At 39.3% G+C, this 19,943-nt stretch overlaps 1 protein-coding gene across 3 annotated transcripts in view; it reads right to left on the bottom strand.

Moving 5' to 3' along the window:
- Positions 1-19,943, bottom strand: part of ST7L (suppression of tumorigenicity 7 like) — a 149,510-nt gene that overhangs the window by 122,482 nt on the left and 7,085 nt on the right. For all 3 annotated transcript variants that reach the window (XM_066352861.1, XM_066352860.1, XM_066352862.1), the window contains exons 3-5: positions 19,128-19,287; positions 15,287-15,341; positions 12,556-12,671 (exon numbers count right to left, since the gene is read on the bottom strand). In XM_066352861.1, coding sequence (XP_066208958.1) covers positions 12,556-12,671; positions 15,287-15,341; positions 19,128-19,287 — 331 coding nt within the window. The remainder of the gene's footprint in view (positions 1-12,555; positions 12,672-15,286; positions 15,342-19,127; positions 19,288-19,943) is intronic.

Genomic DNA, 19,943 nt, shown 5'->3' with positions numbered 1-19,943 from the left:
GATTTAAATAACATGTTCTTAAATGTAAGAAACAAGAAATTGGGGTGTGAGCTCACATTAACCTTATGAGAAATTTACATTAAATTTGGAAGCTTCATATACAAAAAAAACCCCACATTGTTCTTTTGGTCTATTTAAATAACACATAAGGTACTTAAAAATTAATTACATCATTATTATACATAAACATTTATATATCTAAATGCATATTAAAATTGAGTTTGAGTGACATCAAATCATAATCAATATAAAATATTCTAGTTCCTTTACCATTTTGAAAAAGTTTTTTGGAACTGCTAGAAATATATAAAACACTTAAAAACAAAGTCTTTGTCTAATCAATGATTCAATCCACTTGTGTTTTGTATTAAAAGGGGGGAGGATGAATTTAGAATATAGTACATTTATGAAAAATGTGAGTCTCTACCAAGATTTAACAAAAGCCTGAATTAGGATCTCTCTGGAATAACAATATTAGCTTTGCTACCATATACATTACCAAATAAAAATTTCACACTAACGAAAGTTTCTAAAAAATTAAACAAATAGATTCATGAAACTATCTGGCCTATTTCAAGTTTGATAAGAAAAATAAAGAATCTATAAATGTTACTTTTGGAACAAAACCCACAACTGTCCAGAAAGAATAATGTGGAAAACATCTGAGTTTTCCTTTGGAAACAAAATATTAGTCTTGGCTTAGAAAATGAGACAATATATTCTACTTGTGTAATAAAAATACATTTCTGACATCAAACACGTCACCAGCTAGCTGACAACTGATGCTTCCTGAACTTGACACATCCATGTACATCAAGTGCCCATCTGATAATAACCAGGTGAAGAACAGCATTTTGCTGAAACATTAAAATATAACATAAAATTAAGTATAATATCAAACTTGACATTTTTGATAATAAGCTCTTCTAAAAGTTAAAGATATTCACAAGTCAAATTTTGACATTGAGTCTTTTCCAACATGTTAAATGGTTTGGTATTCTAGTATATCAACTATATATCATAACCTATTTAACCAATTCTCTTTTGATGGACAATTAAGTTACACCAATTTATTTTGCTAAACAGAAATATTGTAATAACCACCTTTCAGTGTCCTTATATACCTGATCAAGAATTGAAATGATTGGTTAAAATCTTTTGAAAGATTTTGAATATACTCCAAAACTCCTCTCAATAATATTGTAATAATTTGTATTATTTCAGGCAGTGTAAGAGAGTGACTATTTCCCTACTTCCTTACCAACACTGAATAATATTAATTTTTGTTAAAACATGAAAACTACCACATTTGCATTTCTTTTATTTCTAGTGAGGTCATCAAATCCACCTTTAAGCATCTTCTCTTTTTCTTTTGTTTTCAACTGCTGTACCCAGCCTTTCAACATCATTTTGCAAAACCAGTGCAGTTCTAAGTCAAAGAAGTTAAAATTAAGTAAAGGAATAAAAAAATGTATTTCCTTCTAAAAAAAAAGGTTTAGGAATCATTTAAAGCAAAATGTTGATTTAGTATTCAACAATCTGCTTTAAGAACTCTTGGTATGCTTTTAAAAATAACACAACTGCCTGACCAGGCGGTGGCGCAGTGGGTAGAGTGTAGGACTGGGATGCAGAGGACCCAGGTTTGACACCCCGAGGTCGCCAGCTTGAGCGCAGGCTCATCTGGTTTGAGCAAAGCTCACCAGCTTGGACCCAAGGTTGCTGGCTTGAGCAAGGGGTTACTCGGTCTGCTGTAGCCCCAAGGTCAAGGCACATATGAGAAAGCAATCAATGAACAACTAAGGTGTCACAACAAAAAACTGATAATTGATTCTTCTCATTTCTCTTCGTTCCAGTCTGTCTGTCCCTATCTATCCCTTTCTGACTCTCTCTCTGTCCCTGTAAAAAAAAAAACCCAAAAAACAAACAAGCAATTAGCAATTCAGTCAAATGTATATACTTTTTAAGTTAAGTAATATTTTGACATACCATTAAGCAGAAAAAACACTAACATTTATCCCAAGATCAAGGGTCACAAATACAAATAAATGCCTACAACGACATTAATGAATGAACTAAAAATACATGCACTATCTGGGTGAGAGAATCACAGCTCAGATCTGATTACTGCCAAGTGGAAATGCAAGGTTCAAATCTGCTATATTATCCCAATTTCTAAAAATGTTCATCTGAATTTTAATGCTAAGTCTCCTGATTTTTAAATGTTGGGAAAAAATTCCATGAAAATGAATTATCCAAAAACACTACTGGCTGGCCCCGAGGATATGTTTGCTTTCTTTTTTAGATAAATCAATAGGATAAGAACAAAATCTGTTGATGTAATGATTTCTTTTCTTTTTTTTTTTTTTTTTGTATTTTTCTGAAGTTGGAAACAGGGAGGCAGTCAGACAGACTCCCGCATGCGCCCGACCGGGATCCACCCAGCACGCCCACCAGGGGGCAATGCTCTGCCCATCTGGGGTGTTGCTCTGTCGCAACCAGAGCCATTCTAGTGCTTGAGGCAGAGGCCACAGAGCCATCCTCAGCGCCCGGGCCAACTTTGCTCCAATGGAGCCTGGGCTGCAGGAGGGGAAGAGAGAGACAGAGAGGAAGGAGAGGGGGAGGGGTGGAGAAGCAGATGAGTGCTTCTCCTGTATGCCCTGGCCAGGAATCGAACCCGGGACTCCTGCACGCCAGGCCGACACTCTACCACTGAACCAACCAGCCAGGGCCGATGTAATGATTTCTGATGACAACAATTAAGAGAAATTTGTCACATCACACATATTAGCCTTTTTTAAATCTAAAGCTTTACCTTTATGTGAGTATCTGAAAAGGTCAATATGGAATCCAGTCCATTTCTGTATTATCATTCACAGGTAAAGTCTGTCCTTGAGTTCCATCTTTAGCTGGGATTATGGGTACCTCTAGAAGTACATGAACCTTTGTAGGGACCAAAATGGGATGCTTGGTTTTAAGAGAATCAATTTCTAAAGCCTTAACTTCATATGACTCTTTTTCTCTAACTGACCTACCTGAAGAATGATCCTCTGATTGGGTCTGTGAGTCTTGCAGGTTCTCCATTCCTACCTAACATCCACATCCCCACTCTCCATAAGATATATTTCTTTCTCCTACTTTACTTCTCACCCATCCTGAATCTTTCCAGTGCAAAAATCTCCAGGTGCCAAAGGGACAACTCAAATTTCAGGTTTGGGGGCAGCCATTTTTAATCAAGGAACCTATAATAGGGATTCCACCTTTCACTTATTTAACAGTTAAGCTCAGCATTAGAATTAAGAGTATTCTGGCCCTTGAGTGCATGGAGTTTAAGTATATTGTAGAGTAGGAAGGAACGATAACCATTTTTATCAGTTCCATTTATCAGCATCCCTCTCCCCTTAGTATCAAAGGATGCATTGCTCATACAGGGAGGTGCCCTCACAATAAGGCAAAAGGGGCATTAGTGAAGAATAATATAGGCAGTGGAATCTTATTTTGACCAAGAGATAAGCTCTAGGAAAAGGTACAAGACTATTTCATAATCTGAATTCAGAAGACAGATGACTATCTTGGTATTCATGTTAATACGTTTATTTGAATTGAAAAATGAAGTCAGACTTTGTAAGCAAATAAGTCTGATTTGGTTAATAGGACTGACAATGAAAACTCACCCAACCAATTAGGTTTTATATAAAAAATATTTTCCAAAGTTGAAAAGCCAAATATATAGCTCCAAGAATTTGACAAAAATATAGTTAAAATAAACAATGCCATTTAGAACCTTATGGTCAAAGGAAATTAAAAACATTTAAATTTATACAAAAAAATTTTATTGTGGAAAAGCACATACATGTGATTAAAAGGCTCAAGCATAAAATAATTATTAATTTTATTAACCAATGTCACCCCAATAAATTCAATAAAATTTTTTTAAAATAAAAAATAAAAACCCTAGAATTAAAATAAAAGAAGATAGGAAAATGGCAATGGAGTAGGTGGACGTTACAACTCCTACCTCCCAGAACCAAAGTGGATTACAACTTAATTTAGGAACAGTCATCTTGAAAAACCAACTATGGAATAAACTAAGAGGAAGCTATAACTAAGCAACACCGAAGGAACCACACTGAGGTGGTAGGAAAGGCAGAGAAGAGGAAAGGGCTGCCCTACTCCCAGGAGCAAGAGGTGGCCTGGGGGGTTCTCTCACAGTGGGGTGGAATTCCCGGAGTTGTGGGCCCTCAGCCACAGGACCGGAACTCCAGCCTGGAATCCCAGAGACTAGAGGAGGTGTAGGGACAGTAGTACCTGAAAGAAGAGCCAGGTTAATGTTTGCAAGAGGGAGACAGAACTCTCAGACCCAGGCTCCAGCTTAAAAGGACCACGCAGAAAACCTTCACAGCCACTTACCTAGGGCTCTGGGAGCGTGAAGTGCTGAGAGGACTGGAGTGGTGAGAGAAGAGTAGTCTCGGGGACATAGGGAGAGACTGTGGGTGACAGCCACCCTGACTTCTGTACTGGGTCACTCTCTAAACCTAAAATGCCCATTCTTCCTGGGAGAACCAAGCCAACAAAGGGAAGCAATTACCCTACCCACCAGAGGCTCTCCTGCTCCAGTCAGTGCAGAGAGACACTTAGAAGCAGGGGGCGCATCAGGTACACAGTATTTGAGTGCTGAGGTCTGGGCTACACAGCTCCCCAGACCTGCTGAGTACCTTCAGAAGGGTGGGGGGGACCAGCTGCGGGAGGTGGTTGTGGTGCTTGGCCTGTGCAGTGGACGGGGTGTGGAACCAGCAAGGCAGCCCACGTGGCTGCGGTGGGGAGTAGAGCCCGAAGAGGACTCCCCCCCCTCCTGCAGGGAGGAACCCTGCAGGGCAAGGCCTCCCATATTCCCACGCAGGTGGTGGGGGGCTGCACCTGCAGAGGATGGAGTCTGGATGGCGAGGGGCGGAGCCCAGCAAGGCATCCCTCATGCCAACAGGGGCGGAGCCCAGAGAGGCAGCCCACACAACCATGGGGGGCAGAGCCCAGGGAGGTAAGAAGTCCCCCGAGCCCCACCACCCATCTGGGGCAGCCCAGACTATGGCCCAGGAGCTGGCACTGATGCCCAAGTGCCTGAGGATGTAGAGGCAGAGGGGGACCCACAGACAAACCTCACTTCAGGACTATAAAGGCCACACACACTGGCCAAGAGTGGATAAAAGCCAGCCTAGGAGTGCAGTTGATAGTTACAATGGATTCAAGGCCCAACTGAGGCAGACACAAATTCTGGATCGCTTATAGCTCCAAGAAGGTTACTAAGCCTGACCAGGCGGTGGCGCAGTGGATGGAGTGTTGGACTGGGATGTGGAGGACCCAGGTTCAAGACCTTGAGGTTGCCATCTTGAGTGTGGGCTCATCTGGTTTGAGCAAAAGCTCACCAGCTTGGACCCAAAGTCGCTGGCTCGAGCAAGGGGTTACTCGGTCTGCTGTAGCCCCATAGTCAGGGCACATATGAGAAAGCAATCAATGAACAACTAAGGTGGCACAACTATTATTGATGCATCTCATCTCTTTCCCTTCCTGTCTGTCCCTGTCCTTCTCTCTTACTCTCTCTGTCTCCATCACACACACAAAAAAGGACACATTAGATCAACTAGATTTAATAGATATCTTCAGAACTTTTCACCCTAAATCAGCAAAATATACATTCTTTTCAAGTGCTCATGGTACATTCTCTAGGATAGACCACATGTAAGGACACAAAATGAGTCTCAATAAATTTAAGAAGATTGAAATCATATCAAGCATCTTCTCTGATCACAATGGCATGAAACTAGAAATCAATTACAATAGAAAAACTGAAGAACACTCAAACACTTGGAAACTAAATAGCATATTATTAAATAACGAATGGGTTAACAATGAGATCAAGGAAGAAATAAAAAATTTCCTTGAAACAAATGGCAAGGAACATTCAACAACTCAAAATCTCTGGGACACAGCAAAAGTAGTCCTGAGAGGGAATTTCATAGCATTACAGGCATACCTTAAGAAGTTACAAAAAGCTCAAATAAACAATTTAACCTTGCATTTAAAAGAACTAGAAAAAGAACAGCAAGTAAAGACCAGAGAAAGTAGAAGAAAGGAAATAATAAAGATCAGAATGGAAATAAATGACACAGAGGCTAAAATAACAATACAAAGGATCAATGAAACCAAGAGCTGGTTATTTGAAAAGGTAAACAAGATTGATGAACCTTTAACCAGACTCACCAAGAAAAAAAGACAGAGGACTCAAATAAATCAAATTAGAAATGAGAGTGGAGAAGTAACAACTGACAGCAGAAATACAAAGGATTTTAAGAAAATACTATGAAGAAGTGTACGCCAAAAAATTAGACAACCTAGCTGAAATGGACAAATTCCTTGAAACATATAATCTTTCAAAAATCAATCTGGAAGAATGAGAAAACTTAAACAGACCGATTACAACAAATGAGATAGAAACAACAAAAAATTAAGTACTGAGGAGTAAATTTAATCAATGAGGTTAAAGACTTGTACTCAGAAAATTATAAAACATTAATAAAAGAAATCAAGGAAGATACAAACAAGTGGAAGCATATACCGTGTTCATGGACAGGAAGAATAAACATCACTAAAATGTCTATATTACCCAAAGCAATTTATAAATTCAATGCAATTCTCATTAAAATACCAATAACATACTTCAAAGATATAGAACAGCCTGACCAGGTGGTGGCGCAGTGGATAGAGCATCAGACTAGAGATGCAGAGGACCCGGGTTCAAGACCCCAGGGTCGCCAGCTTGAGTGCGGGCTCATCTGGTTTGAGGAAAAAGCCCACCAGCTTGAACCCAAGGTCGCTGGCTCCAGCAAGGGGTTACTCGGTCTGCTGAAGGCCCGCGGTAACGGCACATATGAGAAAGCAATCAATGAACAACTAAGGTGTTGCAACGCGCAATGAAAAACTAATGTTTGATGCTTCTCATCTCTCTCTGTTCCTGTCTGTCTGTCCCTGTCTATCCCTCTCTCTGATTCACTCTCTGTCTCTGTAAAAAATAAATAAATAAATAAATAAATAAATAAAAAAAAAAAAGATATAGAACAAATATTCCAAAAATTTATATGGAACCAAAAAAGAACACGAATAGCCTCAACAATCTTGCAAAGAAAGAATAAAGTGAGAGGTATCACACTTCCTGATATCAAGTTATACTACAATGCCATTGTACTCAAAACAGCTTGGTACTGGCGTAAGAATAGGCATACAGATCAATGGAACAGAACAGAGAACCCAGAAATAAACCCACACCTTTATGGACAACTGATATTTGACAAAGGAGGTAAGAGCATACAATGGAGTAAAAACAGTCTCTTTAACAAATGGTGTTGAAAAAATTGGACAGCTACCTGCAAAAAAATAAAAGTAGACCACCAACTTACACCATTCACAAAAATAAACTCAAAATTGATAAAAGACTTAAATGTAAGTCGTGAAACCATAAGCATCTTAGAAGAAAACATAGGCAGTAAGCTCACCGACATCTCTCGCAGCAATATATTTGCTGATTTATCTCCACGGGCAAGTGAAATAAAGGACAGCATGAACAAATGGGGACTATATCAAACTAAAAATGTTTTACACAGCTAAAGACAATATGAACAAAATAAAAAGACAAACCACACAATGGGAGAACATATTCGAAAATACGTCTGATAAGGGGTTAATAACCAAAATTTATAAATTGTAAAACTTGTAAAACTCAACACCAGGAAGATAAACAATCCAATCAAAAATGGGCTAAAGAGCCTGACCAGGCGGTGGCTCAGTGGATATAGCATTGAACTGGAATGCGAAAGACACAGGTTCGAGACCCCGGGGTCGCCACCTTGAGCACGGGCTCATCTGGTTTGAGCAAAGCTCACCAGCTTGGACCCAAGGTCACTCACTGGCTTGAGCAAGGGGTTACTCAGTCTGCTGTAGCCCCCTGGTCAAGGGACATATGAGAAAGCAATCAATGAACAACTAAAGTGCCACAATGAAAAACTGATGATTGATGTTTCTCTTCTCTCTTCATTCCTGTCTGTCCCTATCTATCCCTCTCTCTGACTCTCGCTCTGTCTCTGTAAAGAAAAAAAAAAATGGGCAAAAGAAATGAATAGACATTTCTCCAAAGAGGACATACAGATGGCTAATAGGCAAATGAAAAATTTTTTAATATCACTAATCATTAGAGAAATGCAAATTAAAACCATAATGAATGAGATACCACCTCACACCAGTCAGAATGGCGCTCATTGACAAAACAACACACGATAGGTGCTGGCGAGGATGTGGAGAAAAGGGAACCCTCCTGCACTGCTGGTGGGAATGCAGACTGGTGCAGCCACTGTGGAAAACAGTATGGAGATTTCTCAAAAAATTAGAAATGGAACTGCCCTTTGACCCAGCTATCCCACTTATAGGACTATATCCCAAGGACACCATATCACCGACTGAAAAAAAGAAATGCACCCCCATGTTTATGGCAGCTTTATTCACAATAGCGAAGATCTGGAAACATCCCAAGTGTCCGTCAGTGGACGAGTGGATTAAAAAGCTATAGTACATATATACAATGGAATACTATGGGGCTATGAAAAAAGAAGGAAATACTACCTTTTGCAACAATATGGAGGGACCTGGAAACTATTATGTTAAGTGAAATAAGCCAGGCAGAGAAAGAAAAATATCATGTGACCTCACTCATATAAGGAATCCAATGAACAATGTGAACTGAGGAACAGAATAGAGGCAGAGGAGGGATCAAAGGGACCAGAGGGAAAGCAGACAGAGGAAAGGGGATGAGAGGATGAGATCAGAGAAGGGAGAGAGATTAGTAAAATTATATATACATAACACAGCCTTAGAGAAAACAGAAAAGCAAATCCTGGAGGGAAGGGGGGAGGGTGTTAGGGGGAGGGGGACAAGGGGGATGTTGAGGGAAATACGGGGGTGGGGGAGGATGTATCGGTGGGACACATGAATCTATGTAAACACAATAAATTTAAATCAATAAAAAAAAAAAGAAATCATATGAAGTGTGAGATGGATAGGAATTCCAGAACAAAAAGACTCCTATAAAATATATTACAGATAAAGAGTATTTGTTCGTGTATTTTTCAATGGATAATGGTGGGTATCAAGTCATTACATTCCTTGAGGAATATAATATAAAATATATGGTGTTCTATATATATGTTATAGAGGAATATAAAATATAGATGTTCTAGTTTTATTTTTAAATGTTTGTATTTATTTCAAATATCACATTCTTTGCAATTATTTAACCTTATGATATCAACTTAAAAATGTATAAATGGGCCCTGGCCGGTTGGCTCAGCGGTAGAGCGTCGGCCTGGCATGCAGGGGACCCGGGTTTGATTCCCAGCCAGGGCACATAGGAGAAGCGCCCATTTGCTTCTCCACCCCCACCCCCTCCTTCCTCTCGGTCTCTCTCTTCCCCTCCCGCAGCCAAGGCTCCATTGGAGCAAAGATGGCCCGGGCGCTGGGGATGGCTCCTTGGCCTCTGCCCCAGGCGCTAGAGTGGCTCTGGTCGCGGCAGAGCATCGCCCCCTGGTGGGCAGAGCATCGCCCCTGGTGGGCGTGCCGGGTGGATCCCGGTCCAGCGCATGCGGGAGTCTGTCTGACTGCCTCCCCGTTTCCAGCTTCAGAAAAAAAAAGAAAAGAAAAGAAAAAAAAAATGTATAAGTGGATACAAGGTTTTTCAAAATTCTCTTAGAAGGTATGTGAACAAAAGCTTTAGTGGAGAGTCACGGTTGCTATCTGAAAAGCCCCAGTATCTGCAATTCTGCCTGTGAGAAGGAGGTGAATGAAGCTTTAATTTCCAGAGTCATCTCAGTCCTTAGAGCAGGGGTCCCCAAACTACGGCCGCATGCCACCCCCTGAGGCCATTTATCCGGCCCCCACCACACTTCCGGAAGGAGCACCTCTTTCATTGGTGGTCAGTGAGAGGAGCATAGTTCCCATTGAAATACTGGTCAGTTTGTTGATTTAAATTTACTTGTTCTTTATTTTAAATATTGTATTTGTTCCTGTTTTGTTTTTCTACTTTAAAATAAGATATGTGCAATGTGCATAGGGATTTGTTCATAGTTTGGGGGTTTTTTTTGTTTGTTTGTTTTTTCATTTTTCCGAAGCTGGAAACGGGGAGGCAGTCAGACAGACTACCGCATGCGCCCGACAGGGATCCACCTGGCATGCCCACCAGGGGGCGATGCTCTGCCCCTCTGGGGCATCGCTCTGTCGCATCCAGAGCCATTCTAGCGCCTGAGGCAGAGGCCACAGAGCCATCCTCAGCGCCCGGGCCATCTCTGCTCCAGTGGAGCCTCTGCTGCAAGAGGGGAAGAGAGAGACAGAGAGGAAGGAGAGGGGGAGGGGTGGAGAAGCAGATGGGCGCTTCTCCTGTGTGCCCTGGCCAGGAATCGAACCCGGGACTCCCGCACGCCAGGCCGACACTCTACCACTGAGCCAACCGGCCAGGGCTTTTTTGGTTTTTTTAAAAGACTTTATTTATTCATTTTAGAGAGGAGAGAGAAGATGGGAGGAACAGCATCAACTCCTATATGTGTTTTGACCAGGCAAACCCAGGGTTTTGAACCAGCGACTTCAGCGTTCCAGATCCATAGTTTTTTTTTTTATAGTCCGGCCCTCCAACGGTCTGAGGGACAGTGAACTGGTCCCCTGTGTAAAAAGTTTGGGGACCCTTGCCATAGAGTTAGCCCACAAAACTGACTTTCTACTGCTTTATTTCCCCAACACCTACATTTTTCCCATTAATGTAAACATTAAGCATATGAACATAAACCAATTCCTTTTTCTCCCACTTACAATTAAACCTTTTAATGTAAACATAGCAAACATCCCTGGGTTTCCTCCTACCACCCACCGTTAGTATACTGAGTCCAGCAAAGAGATATGACAATGAACTCACATCAGGGTTGGAAACTGGTGATTTTCTTCTGCATGTCGATGGGGTGGATGAGTGACAGTGGCAATGTGGCAGCAGTGTAGTGGTGGAGAGCCAGACCTGAGTTTGAAACCTGGCGTCACCATTGAATAGCTACATAATTTAGGCATGCCTCTGCCTCTGTTTCTTTATTGTTAAAATGAGGCTGATAATAGTACCTACCTCATAAAGTGACTGGGAAGATTAAATTAGCACAGTTATATAAATTGCTTAAAACAGTGCCTGGTGTGCCTGACCATGTGGTGGCACAGTGGATAGAATGTCAGACTGGGACGTGGAGAACCCAGGTTCGAAACCCTGAGGCCTGCTTGAATAAGGGCTCATCTGGTTTGAGCATGGCTCACCAGCTTGAGCCCAAGGTCACTGGCTTGAGCAAGGGGTAAACTTGCTCTGCTGTAGCTCCCCCCCCACCCTGGTCAAGGCACATACGAGAAAGCAATCAGTGAACAACTAAGGTGCCACAAAAAAGAATTGATGCTTCTTATCTCTCTCCCTTCCTATCTGTCTGTCCTTATCTGTCTCTCTCTCTATCTCTCTCTATCTCTGTCACAAAAAAAACAAAACAAAAAACTGTGCTTGGTGCATAAAGTGCTTTACACGTGCCAGCTACGATTAGTGAATTGTTGAAGACATCTGTGACACCAACATCACTCATTCATTCATATTGTCATCAGAGAAGAAATACTAATGTTTATAGTATACCAGGCACTGTGCTAGATGGTAGGGATTCAAAGATGATGAGACTACAGTATCTGCTTTCCTAAGTTTCACAACCTATAAGGGAGGAAAAACATTAAAGCAACATTACAACCCTAACAAATGTGCTTGAGATTTGTTTCACTGAGATTTGGACTAGGCACTATAGAACTGAATTTCGGAGAAGAAAGGAAATCCCAGAGAAGGCTTCTTAGACAATGTGGCTTTTAATTTGGATCCAGAAGCATATAAAGGAGGGAAGGGCATTCAAAGTAGAAGGCTAGCTGTGACAGATGTCTGTCTTTAAACCATACATATAAGAGTCCCAATACCCTCTCTGTAGAGAAAAGCTTGGAGAGCATGAAACACACATTTCTAGAATCTCCCACCATTTTACCTGCAACTCTAACTTATGACTGGGATGAAATTATGTCCCGTTTTTTCTACATGCCACACCCCAGTATTTACACTTTGTCTTACTCTTTTATGTATAATAGCGGATGTTAATTTCCCAGACCAAAACAGGGTACATTTTTCTCTGCATTAGCTGTTGCTGTTTTTGATCTGAAAGATTTTTTTTTGATCTGAAAGATTTTTAAAGTAATAATAGAAGCAATATTTTAATAAAATACTTTAAATTATTTATAAGAAAAAGTACTGTCACAGTCTAGTTTATAATTATAGTTTCAATTTAAACTGGGATTCTTATCAATAATGCAAATAACTCTAAGCCAAATAACTTTGTATATTGTAATAAATAACAACAAAGAAATTTAAAAATATTTTTTATGATCACTGCTTATCCCATGAACAGAGATGACACATACCTGTGTCTGAAGGACGTAAAAAGTCCGTGTCACAGGTGAAGAAGGTCTGATGGTCCTGCGCTGACAAATTCATGTCATAGTATGTAAGTGGCTCTTTACCTGTCACCCAAGTGTATCTTTACCAAAACACAAGAAAATATGTAACATGAACATGAGAGAGCATTGCTTTACTATAACAGACACTATTTAAAATTCAAAAATGAAAGCTAAAAATTCTATTTCAAGATGTTTTATCTTATTATATTAATTGATTTTAGAGCAAGAGGGAGGAAGTGAGAGAGAGAAGAAGAGAGAGAAACATCAATTTGTTGTTCCACTTATTTATGCATTCATTGGTTGATTCTTGTATGTGCCCTGGCCAGGGATGGGACCAGCAACCTTGGTGTTAATGATGCTCTAACCAACTGAGCCAGGGCCAGGATGTTTTAAAAGCTTATTATAATTAGTAAAACAAAAGAGGTAACCTGTATAAACTATTTAGAGCCATGATGGTGAACCTTTTATTAAAAACCATCCACTTTTGCAGTGCTGGTCAACCTGGTCCCTCCCACCCACTTGTGGGCGTTCCAGCTTTCATCGTGGGCCAATCACACAGGTCAAGGCACATATGAGAAAGCAATCAATGAACAACTAAGGAGCCACAACAAATAACTGATGCTTCTCATCTCTCTCCCTCCTGTCTGTCTGTCCCTATCTGTCCCTTTCTCTGTTTCTGTCACACACACACAAAGAAAGATAGTAAAGGGCTTGCAAAGCATAAGAGCAAAGAGGAACTTTTTCATGTGTTAATATATTAGAAATTCTAACTTATGTATGCTTCTGAGACCAACAATAATATCTATCGAGCCTTAAAAATATTCACACCTAGATAGGGGATGGGTATAATATATTATATTAATTATATTATATTAATTATATTATATTAATATATTATATTATATTATACCATCCTCTCTACTTTTGTTTGTTTTTCAAATTTTCCATAATCAAAAAAAGGGAAGATAAAAGAATATGGGAAAAAAATGTTCACACCCCTTAATTCAGTAATCCCAGTGCTCCAAATGAACCCTAAGGAAATAATCATCTATGTGTTTAAATATTTATGTATAAAGATATCCTTCCAGTGCAAATGTTAACTGTGAAATATAATCTGTGATCCAGACAGGGGAGCAGATGGCAAGGTACAGTAACTACAAACATTAAAAATCATGTTTTGAAGAAATTCTGTGGGGTGTTCAAATTTTGCTTCTATATATGCATATAGAAAAGAGATGGATGAAAATCCAAACGGCAGTTATTACTCAGTGGTTAGAAGAGGTGATTTTTACTTTCTTTTTCATACATCTCTTTATTTTCCCAACTCCTACAGTGAATATGCATACATTTTATAATCTTAAAAATAAGCACTTTAAAAGCATATTGTAAGTATTATTTACATAAGTGATTAAAGATTTAAACTATTTAATAGTATGAGTTGTCTTGGATTTAAAGTTTTTAGCTATTATGAAAGCAATTATCCTAAAAAGAAAAAGCAAATCCTTGTGCATTTGGCAGTTTTGCTACATATTCTAAAACCATAAAAAATGTTTATTAACAATCAACATTATTACCAAAATGATTTAAAGCAGTTAAATTACAACTTTAAATAGTTTAATGAAACAATAACATAACCTAGAAGTAAATTTTAAAAATTCAGTAAAGTAAAAACGAAGATTGAACCATAAAATAGTCTGGAATGAGGTTAACATATAAAATGCATATACTTGCTATGTTTGGCTACAACATGACTTCAAGCTTTCTAGAACCACATAATTATTATCATTACAATTTAGACTTTTACTTTAAGTTAAAGTAATCATTCAAAAGAAGCACAAGTGTTCCTGATACTAAGATAAGAAATTTCTCTTTGAAATCCTCATGAAGTAGACACTGTATAACATAACAAGGAATAGCCTAAAAACTTTTTAATAAACACAGTGAGAAGTTCAAGGACCTGTCTCTTGCAGAACTCCTTAATATAGGCTAATGGCATCTCTCATAAAAGCCTAGTTTTCACTTCCCAGGACAGACTGTCCTACGCTATCAAGTCTTTAAACACAGGGATTATTGCTCATTCATTTAGTATCCCCATCATTTTACACAGTGCCCATACAGAGCAGACACATGTTTCTTGTTCAATGAATTAAATCATGCCCAGCCTACCTTTAGGTGAAACACAGCCCTTCTTGGTCATATGTTTCAAAAGATGTTTTTTCATTTAGTGTAAAACCCAGGAGAGAAATGGACACAGTATAGCAGATGGAAAATGGCAATATAAAAACACTACACCCTGTACTGTTGCACAAATGAAGTTCATATTCACATTCAGATTGATATTTCCTAGTGAACTGTCAAATAAATTTTGAAATGGAGCATATATGCATAAGAATATAGTGACATTTGTAATTTTTTCTCAAGCTCATAAATTTTTTAAACAGTTTTCTGCTATAAACCAGGGACCAAATGTATACTTATTATGTATTATGTACATATGGTTTGAAGCAATGTTCCTATGATTATAAAATAAATATAGTCAAGATGCTGCCTAACAAACGTAGGGGTTATCATTTTACCTTTTCATATATCAGTATCTCCAACGAGAAAGGCTGTGATATTTATATAAACAAGTATTTCCATAATACTTTTACTTCAAAACCAATGTCATAATTATACTGAAAACAAAATGTAATACCTCCTATATTCTGCTCCTCTGAAAAGGTTTAGAGGGTTTCGCCATACCTTGCATTCTATAAAAAAAAAAACACAAAAAACCCCAGAGGAAATGAGACAGTTTAATTCAATACAGTTAAATCTGAATTCACTGGCATTTACTGTGTAGTCATTGTATGTTGAGTACAGTGCAAACCACTGATAGCACAAAGACAGATTAGGCACAGATCGTCCCTGCCGTCACTGAGCATACAATGACATCTAGTCATTGCCTTATTTCTGTCTTCACAGCATCTAGTTCATATTTCAATTATAGCACTTTCCATATTATAATGTGATATTAAAACATTGTTCATCTTTATACCTATTTCTGAAGTGTAGCACAACATTTGAAACTAACTTGTTTAAATGAATTAAATGTAGCATGAGAGTTAGTCATGTAAACTACCACCTAACCTGTATGATAAGTGCTATAGTAAAGATAGGTTTTGTTCCAATAGAAAAACACTAAGTGATTAATTTTGCTCTGGGGCAATTAGAAAGGGCTTTAGAAAGGTGTCATTTGAACTGACATTGAATCACTTTAAAAGAAGAGTAGAACGTTGCCAGGATATCCTAAGTGGATGAAGTACCATAAAACCACACAGCAGAGTGTGGAGAAGGAAGGGGAAGTAAGAGATATAATCTGAAACAACTCAAAGTCTTCTAGTATGGGAATTGGGAACCATTAACAGATTTTAGGATTGTAAAGAGGCTTCTTGGAAGAAGATAGTTTCATTTTGGACAGAGTGAGTGCAGGAGGCCACCACAGGAAGAGATTTCTAGCAGAGTTAGAAATGTGAGTCTAGAACTCTAAAGCAGCAGTTCTCAACCTGTGGGTCGCGACCCCGGCGGGGGTCGAACGACCAAAACACAGGGGTCACCTAAAGTCATCGGAAAATACATATTTATTATACAATACATACATATTTATTATACAATACATACATATTTATTATATAATACATACATATTTACTATACAATACATTTTTAAATAAAATATGTATTTCCGATGGCTTTAGGCGACCCCTGTGTTTTGGTCGTTCGACCCCTGCCGGGGTCACGACCCACAGGTTAAGAACCGCTGCTCTAAAGAGAGCTTGGGAGTATCAATTTAAAATTGGCTCTCCCAGCCTGACCTGTGGTGGCGCAGTGGATAAAGCGTCGACCTGGAAATGCTGAAGTTGCCGGTTCGAAACCCTGGGCTTGCCTGGTCAAGGCACATATGGGAGTTGATGCTTCCAGCTCCTCCCCCCTTCTCTCTCTCTGTCTCTCCTCCCTCTCTCTCTCTCTCTCTCTGTCTGTCTTTCCCTCTCCTTTCTAAAATGAATAAATAAATAAAAAATTTAAAAAAAAAATTAAAAATAAATAAATAAATAAAATTGGCTCTCCCAGCCTGACCAGGCAGTGAAGCAGTGGACAGAGCAAGGGACTGGGACACAGAGTACTCAGGTTCAAAACCTTGAGGTTGCTGGCATGAGTGCGAGCTCATCTGGTTTGAGCAAGACTCACCAGCTTGAACCCAAGGTTGATGGCTTGAGCAAGGGGTCACTCACTCTGTTATAGATCCCATCAAGACACATAGGAGAAAACACTCAATGAACAACTAATGTGCCACAACCAAGAATTGATGGTTCTCATCTCTCTCCTTTCCTGTCTGTCTCTCTGTCACACACAAAAATAAAATAAAATAAAAATAATAAAATTGGTTCTCCCAGGATATATGTCTGTGGAAGATAATACAATAGAATGAGATACAGTTACACAGGGAGAGAAAGTTGAACCAAAGAACCTTGCCTGACTTTTGAGGGCAATTCAAGCATCTTCTCTGAAATAGCGTGTGACCCTTCTCCCAAGAATAACTAACTAGCCTGATCTGTGGTGGTGTAGTGGATGAAGCGTTGCCCTGGAACACTGAGGTCACCGGTTCAAAACCGTGGGCTTGCTTAGTCAAGGCACATATGGGAGTTGATGCTTCCTGCTCTTCCCTCCTCTTTCTCTCTCCCTTTCCCCCTCAGTCTCTTCTCTTTAAAATGAATAAAATTCTTTTAAAAAATGGAAAAAAAATAATAACTACACCTTCTTTTTTTTTTTTTTTTTTGTATTTTTCTGAAGCTGGAAACGGGGAGAGACAGTCAGACAGACTCCCGCATGCGCCCGACCGGGATCCACCCGGCACGCCCACCAGGGGGCGACGCTCTGCCCACCAGGGGGCGATGTTCTGCCCCTCCAGGGTGTCGCTCTGCCGCAACCAGAGCCACTCTAGCGCCTGGGGCAGAGGCCAAGGAGCCATCCCCAGTGCCCGGGCCATCTTTGCTCCAATGGAGCCTTGGCTGCGGGAGGGGAAGAGAGAGACAGAGAGGAAGGAGGGGGGGGGGGGTGGAGAAGCAAACGGGCGCTTCTCCTATGTGCCCTGGCCGGGAATAGAACCCGGGTCCGCCGCACGCCAGGCCGACGCTCTACCGCTGAGCCAACCAGCCAGGGCCTACTACGCCTTCTTTTCTGTTACCACAGTATCTCCTATGCACTCTGTTTAGGTATCTTTTATATCTTTTGCCATCCTTGTTTATATGTCTGTATGCTCTACAAAGCTAGGATGTTTTTATCACTCCCATTATGAAATGGTATGTTCAATCTTACAATAGGGAATAAGGTTATATATTAAATATATAATGCAATAGAAAATAAGGTTATATAATGCGTCCTTGTTATATATTTACATACTGGACTATATCTTTCTTGAGGACAGATCTATGTTAGGATCATCATAATATGTCTCATTGTTAGGAGTTCTATAATTAATTTATAATAGGGGAGAAAGGAGAAGGGGAAAGAAAATTATCATTATTCTTTCCTGTACTCTTGAGTGGCTGCCAACCCCATCCCTTCTATTCCTGGTCAACATCCACTCATGCTTCAGGGCTCAGCTTAAATAGTACTTTTTCAGAGACTTTCTATGATTATACCTAAAAAATGCCAGCAACTGGACACTGGTAGGACTTTTCTACTAAACTAATATATCTTCAGTGGTCGTTAGGTTTATTGAACAAATAAGACCTTACAGAAATCTACAGAATTAACTCATTTGTATTATGACTATATGATTAGTATCTATACCAAATGAAATGAATAATTCAAAAGTATTTCCACTGGCTTTGAAAATTTGACTTTCCTATTACGTGTCATTAATAGTTACTTCATATTACTAAATACACAGAAAAAATCTGTAACTAAAGTCTGACAATAGAGTATCCATACCTGAATAATTGTGATTTTGATGTCTTTGTGAATACACTGAGAACTAAAAGCATTTTTCCTAACTTTCCTCTCTTGGCAGAGATGGTTAATTGTTTCTGTTCTCTCCTTTATTTAATAAGGCCCCCGATTAACAGCTAGGCATATAAATGATTACAATTTCTAGCTTCACTTACAGCTAGTGTGGCCATTTGACAAAGGCCTAAGCAGTTGGAAGTAAGCTGAAATAGGATGTAACACTTCTGCAAGTGTTGTTGGCTGCCGTGGGGTGGAGTAAGGGGGAAAGAGTGTCCTTCTCCCAGCCTTTTCTCCTTCCTGCTGATTGGAATGTGGATACAATAGCTCAAGCCAGAGTGGTTGTCTTGGACCACAGGGCAAAACTGCATTTGGAGATGACAGGCTAACAAAATATGAGTCTGGGTCTCTGGTGATCAATTCTCTCCATATCAGCCATGGACTACCTATATTTACATGAAAGACAGACAAACTTCCCTCTGTTATTGTGAGCTTTCTATCTCCCACAATCTTAACTATACAGCTCTGAAAACACCTTAGATAAGTAGTCACCTGAAAAATTCTGTCTGCCGGTTTCACTTTCTCTGTTGCTGGAAGAACCTGGCTCTGAAATGCTGCTTTCTGCTCCTCGTATCAATGGTCGTAAGTGGTTTACAGACACTTGCTCCAGAAAAGATGTGCCATTTTTATGGAAGTACCACCATTCAAATAGCTATGGCAAACAGAAAACATCCTTCACTTAATACAAAGCTGATCAACAGATATATGAGCTCAAATTAAATCATTATCAAAAACATTATCTCAAGATGTTCCTGTTTAACTCAGCATTTAAAATGTGCTCTCCTTCCAAAAAAAATAACCAAACACAAGATTCCCCAACAACACATACAAAGCAAAAGTAAAATACCTTTTCATAGTTATTGTCATGAAATTTAGAGAATCTTAGACAAAACTAGAAGAAATACATCTGCAAATAAAGCATTAAAAACAATAAAAAGATTTAATCTAACAATAACCTGTTATATTACATTGTCATTTTATTCTATTTGTAACATAATTTAAAAAAAGGTTCGAAACAACTAGCATGGTAAATAAAACTAGGTTTAGATGCTCTGGTTTATCTTCACATTGTATAAATCTTTCGCCTTTTTAGTAGGGTTAGAAGGTCCACATTTGACTCCCAATTTAGCTATCTATTAGCTGTTTGCTTTGGGCAAGTCAGTTAACCTCTAATCTCTCAGAGCCTCAATGTCCTATCTACTAAATATTTTTAACAAAAGCCCTGACTGGATAACTTCAACTGCTTAGAGTATTGTGTTGCCAGTTTGATTCCTTGTAAGGGCACATACAGAAACAGAACAATGTTTC

The sequence above is a fragment of the Saccopteryx leptura genome, chromosome 11 (genome assembly GCF_036850995.1).
Source record: "Saccopteryx leptura isolate mSacLep1 chromosome 11, mSacLep1_pri_phased_curated, whole genome shotgun sequence".
NCBI lineage: Eukaryota > Metazoa > Chordata > Mammalia > Chiroptera > Emballonuridae > Saccopteryx > Saccopteryx leptura.
Note: the sequence above shows the minus strand (reverse complement) of the source record. Positions and strands in the feature narration are given on the sequence as shown.